This window comes from Numida meleagris, unplaced genomic scaffold (genome assembly GCF_002078875.1).
Source record: "Numida meleagris isolate 19003 breed g44 Domestic line unplaced genomic scaffold, NumMel1.0 unplaced_Scaffold344, whole genome shotgun sequence".
In the NCBI taxonomy this organism is placed as follows: Eukaryota; Metazoa; Chordata; class Aves; order Galliformes; family Numididae; genus Numida; species Numida meleagris.
In genome coordinates, this window is record NW_018364570.1 from 80,172 (window position 1) to 85,612 (window position 5,441).

The 5,441-nt window shown below is 49.2% G+C and overlaps 1 protein-coding gene across 1 annotated transcript; it reads right to left on the reverse strand.

Annotated features, from left to right (window-relative positions):
• Positions 1 to 2,966: 2,966 nt before the first annotated feature.
• On the reverse strand, positions 2,967 to 3,766 carry LOC110391293 (feather keratin Cos1-1/Cos1-3/Cos2-1-like; the record flags this gene model as incomplete). The annotated part of the gene is given in 3 exon segments (XM_021383113.1): positions 2,967 to 3,293; positions 3,668 to 3,685; positions 3,687 to 3,766. Coding segments are annotated over 3 exon segments (425 nt in total), but the record flags the coding sequence as incomplete, so codon positions are not given.
• Between the last annotated feature and the right edge of the window lie 1,675 nt (positions 3,767 to 5,441).

Consider the following 5,441-nt stretch of genomic DNA (forward strand, 5'->3'; position numbering starts at 1 on the left):
CCCAAAATCAAGGTAGGCCTTACTCTACTACCGACGATAAGACGGCTGGAGAGCGAGGTGCTGCCAAGACAAGAGACGGCGGAAAAAGGGAACGAGGTCTCGTGATCTGCAAGTTTTTATACTGCGAGCTTTTATCTTTTCCCTCCGGCTGGAAAATGGTAACAGAGGAGCAAAGTACCATGGGGACTGTAGTAGTCCTTCTCTTCTGAGAACTAGGTACATCCACTTCATGATGTTATGATGTGGAATACCAATAACCGAAAATCACAAAACCATGACACCTGTCTTAGGAATACATATCATGTCTTTCAACTACCTTTGGATAGGTAGAGGGTTTTTTACTATAACTTCAGCTGCCTGTGTTTTTGGCTTCACTGCTTGTAACACAGAGTATGGGGATAGTATTTGTCTCTCTCTCTCTCTATCATGCTATATCGTTTTCTTGCTCTGCACCAGACCTGGGACCAAAACCCTATAGGAGCATGAATAGAGCTCTGTTGTTGCCACAATCACCACCCAAATCCCACATGAATCACATGCACATTTAAATCGGCGGGAAAAGTGGGGTAGAAAAATTCCGAATGTCTGTACCTGTTTTACTGCTAGTTTCACCTGCACAAAGTTGTCATGTTGTTGCTGGTCCCAGTCCCACACTTGGCCTTTTGTTACAAATTGGTATAAGAGCTTTAAAATCTGTGCTAAATGTGGTATAAATGATCATCAGCATCCCAGTATACCTAAAAACTGCTGTAGCTGTTTTACTGTATTTGGCGCAGGGAATGCATGTATCATTTCAATAACCACATTAGGTAGGACGTTTGAATTACCTGACCAGACAACATCCAAAAATGTGATAGATAATCCAGGTGTCACATCCAGATAATCACAATGTCTGTTGAAAACTGCAGTGGAATTACCAGGTCACAGCCTGAACCAGTACGTGAGCACATGAGTGCCTGGATCGGGGAAGCCCCGACCCACCCTTCATCTCTCTCCCATCAGCGGTACTTCCGGCCGTACTTCCGGGAGAGCATATGCACTCAGAGCCTGCGCAAATTGCCTCTTCTTTTCCGGCATGCCAGAGTTCGAAGGGAAGAAGGCTGCGTTCGTCAGCCCTCCTTTCCAAACAGTTGCAGGGAGGGGTGAGTTAATTCCTCTTTCTTTGATACCTAGTTCTATAGCATCTGTATTTCAAACAAAGGCTCTGTCATTGCTTTTGTTTGCTTTACAAAGACATTTCAACTTTCTCATTTATCAGAGGGTGGACACTCTCCTTGGCATAGTATACATTCAGTCTCAACAGGTGGCCTTCAATGTGTTCTGCTCTTACAGTCAGAGGGATTTTGCTCCCCCAAACCCTACCTGCAGGTTCAAGGACATGAGAGACCTGGGAAGCCTGACTACCTAGGAAGACTGGGGTAAAGAACCTCTTAAGTACCTCAGCCTCCACAATGTCTGTTGAAGTCATTTCATCCTTCTCATTTGTCATTTGTCATTTCTCAGAGGGGGGGATTCTCCTTTGCCTGTGCCTTCTGACTAGTGAACCTATAGAATCCCATCTTGATATTTTTCACATCCCGCAACAAGTTCAGTTCCACCTGTGCCCTGGCTACTCTGATTGCATCTCTGCACGTCTGAGCAGTAAGCCTGTATTCCTCCCAGGCCACCCTTCCCAGCTTCCACTGGCTATACCTTTCCTCCTTATCCCTCTGTCTGACCATCAAGTCCTTGTGCAGCCATACGGTTTTCCTGCCGCCTCTGCTTCATTTCTCATGCAGCAGGGAATGGAGAGTTCTGCTGTCAGGAAGGTATCCTTAAAGAACTGCCAGCTCTTTTGCGTTCCTATGTCACTAACCACAGTTTCGCAGGGCACCACATTTAACACAGAATGCAGGCATGGAATAGAAGAGATGTCATAATAATCTACCTTACTCTCAATAACTTTACTTCTTCTCTAAGAGGATATTACTATTTGAACTACCAAAATTTGATTCTCCTGATGCATGAGAGATCTCATTTTTACACTGCAGATAACTGCAGCCCAGAAGCACCTACAGGATATTGCCCTAAAGTCAGGCACCATGTGTGGTATGCATAGAAGGTTTCAGTGCCGGAGTGGCAGCAGGAGCTGGCATCCAGGCCAAGGCCAAACCCAAGAGTGATCTGGCTGAAGGCTCCACCCAGTGTCTACAGGGGACCAACAGGGAGGCTGGCCAAGCCAGGAGGTCAACAGAAGGCCAGGCCTGACACAGGCTGTCGTTTGTAAAGACTGCCATTCACGTGACGTGCTCCAGGCTCTAGAGGACATGTCTAAGCAGAGACACATCAAGGCAAGGATGGACAGCCATTGACTAGGGAGTACCTAGGGATGACTTCCTCTGCTTCAAAAGATGGTGCCTGAAAGATGTAATCCCTGCAGTGTGCACGGGCCTCCAATATCTAGAGCAGTGATGGAGTCTCCCCAGCTGATTCCCACTAAAGGCATGGCTTTCTCCTTTGGCCATCTGTGCGCAAACGCACAAAACAAGAACACGGAAGGAGACACTAGAGGATGCAGCAAGTGTTTAATGAGTCTGAAGAGGGAAACGACATCAGTTCAAGTGCAGACACCAAGTGTGGGGAGGAGCAGGAAGAGACACGACTCTGCTCCCCAGTCCTATGACAGCATTGCCACCAGGTCCGCACTCATTGGCCAAGAGATGTAGAGAGGTTTGCAGGTCACTCGAGGCTGATTTTGAGGGTACTAGGAGAGATCTCGGAGGCCAAAAGATAACAAAGATATTAGATAGGAAGGGAGAGCAAAAGAAAGCTTTGGTAGACTTTCCCCATGTTGTCAGAGAAGCCCAGCCGCTCCTGTCCTGTCTGTCTTGCGGGGCAAGAACAGCAACACAACATTTCTCCTACTGACTATAGCGCCGTGTTCTGATTTCCAGGGGAACCTTGCCTGGGACCAGGGTCCGGCATCCTTAGCAGGGGGGACACCTTCTGCCACAGTAGCGGTTGGCAATGCAGGAGAGGTCAAGGCCCCCCGAGGTGATGGGCACTCCCTGACAGCTGAGGATGCTGCCAACAGCAGCGGAGGTGGAGGATCCCACGGCGGTGTTCTGTGGGAAGGAGCTGAGGATGGGTCCGGGCAGGGTCACCACCACGGGAGAGGGCTCAATGACGATGGTGGAGTTCTGGCACTGCCTGACACAGGGCTCATTGCAGCTGCTGGCCAGAGGGGTGGGGCCGCACGGCTGGCATGGCACACACGGGTTACAGCAGGACATGTCTTGTGTCTGGCAAAGCTCCTGTTGGGAGAGAGAGCAGGGAGGACGCAGAACAAGATGATGCATGAGGAGCAGATTTTCAACAAGCCATGAATGAGCCAAAGCACATACACTACTGGCATTTGGAGGATGTGAAGAGGTAGTCAAGGGCTTCTTGGACTCATCCCACCAGGACCCAGAAACAGCCAGCAGTGCCTCTCCAGAGAGTACCTAAATTTGAACCCACAAGCTACCTCCGCGCAGGCTCAGATTCCATGACAAGTCTTCAGCTCTCTCCCCCATGACAAGCAGTGCCAGGATTTGGCATGGAACACAGGTGATAGCATCTCAGAGCCCCAGACTGATGAGACCACCTTTAGTTGAATGACGGGGACAAGAAAGAGCTTCACACTCACCTGGTTCCCAAGGAGAAGAAAGGGAAGAATAGTGGATGAGAGAGCAAGGAGCTGGGGTTCCTTTTATAATGGACCTCAGCTGACCCATATCCAGAGGCACTGCTTATAGCGGTGATTATTTTCTGACAAGCTTTTCTTGTCAAGAATGCAAATCATCCCAGCTAATGATATGGGTGGTCTGTAGGCTTCCTGTATTGTTCAGTTTCATTTCTGGCTTTATGCCACATCACTTCCTGACTGAAGGCATCTTGTGAGTGGCACGAAGGGAAGCCCAAGCATTTCCGCACAGCAAGCGCCGGTGTGGGCAACAGACTCATCTGACGTGCTAGAAGAGTCCAGCAAAGGCAAATGAGGTCAGCCTGGGTCTCTCCACAGGGATCATTAGGGGCCCTTCCTCGCAAGCGGTGAACCAGGGCTTGACTGTGAACCACTACCACTTGATCCTTCTCTCTGCAAAATTCTGCTGCCCTGTTTTGTCTCCAACCATTCTGCATCATTGTTCATGGAATGGGGCAAGAAGTTGTGCAGAGTCCTTTCCAGATCTTAAAAAAAGACTCCAGAGCAGATATTGTAACAGCAGTGCTGTTTTGGTAAGAAAAAAATAAGGGGAGCCATCCAGACAGCGTGTAAATCAGACACCACTGCAGGTGATGAGAATGCTGATTTTGGAAGACTCACACAAGACCAAGTGGATTTTTTCCGTGTTTCCGTGAGCAGTTTCTGAGACAAGGCATCAGTGCTGAAGGAGCGTAAACAGAAGCCCAGCAACAGGCAGCAGAATCACAGAATCACAGATTTGCAGGGATTGGAAGGGACCTCTACAGATCATCAAGCTTAACCCCGCCGCTAAAGGATGCTGTGGGAGACGGTGTCAAATGCCTTGCTGGAGTCAAGGTACACAGCATGCACTGCTCTCCCCTCATCTACCCTGCCCGTGGTGACATTTCAGAAGCCTACGAGGTTGGTCCGGCATGATTTCCTGTTGGTGAACCAAGGTTGACTACTCCTGATAAACTTATTTTCTTCCAGCTGCTTGGGGATAGCACCCACAAGTTGCTCCACCTCCTTTTCCAGGGACAGAGGTGAGGGTGACTGGCCTCTGGTTTCCTGGATCATCCTCCTTGCTCGTGTTGAAGACTGGTGTGGCACTGGCTGTCCTCCAATCTTCAGGCACCTATCCCATTCTCCAAGACCTTTCAAAGATGATAAAGAGCAATTGGGCAAGCACTTCTGGCTGCTCCCCAATCTCTCAAGGGTGAATCCCATTGGGGCCATGGGTTTGAGTGCACTGATTTTGCCTAAACGATCTCTGCGCAGTTCCTCCTCAGCCGTGGGGAAGTCATCTTTTCTCCAGACTCTCTCTCTTGCCTCCAGGGTCTGGAATATCCAAGGGGCAGCCTGAGCGGTAAAGACTGGAGCAAAGAAAGCGTTCAGCATCTCTGCCTTCTGAGTGTCTCCTGTGACCAGGGCACTCACCTCATTAAGCAGAGGACCCACGTTTTCTCTCGTCTTCCTTGTCCCAGTGATATCCTTAAAGAAGACTTCCTTGTAATCCTTGATCCCTCTCACCAAATTTTATTCTAAGAGGGCTTTTAGCCTTCCTAGTTGCATCCTTACAGTCTCAGACACCATTCATCTATCCCTCCCAAGTGGCCCGGCATTTTTTACACCGTGCACAGGCATTCATTTTCCCCTGGAGTTTCTCCATGACTGCCTTGCTTGGCCATGCTGGTCCCCTGCCGTTTTTGTTGGATTTCCAAATGCACCTGGATTG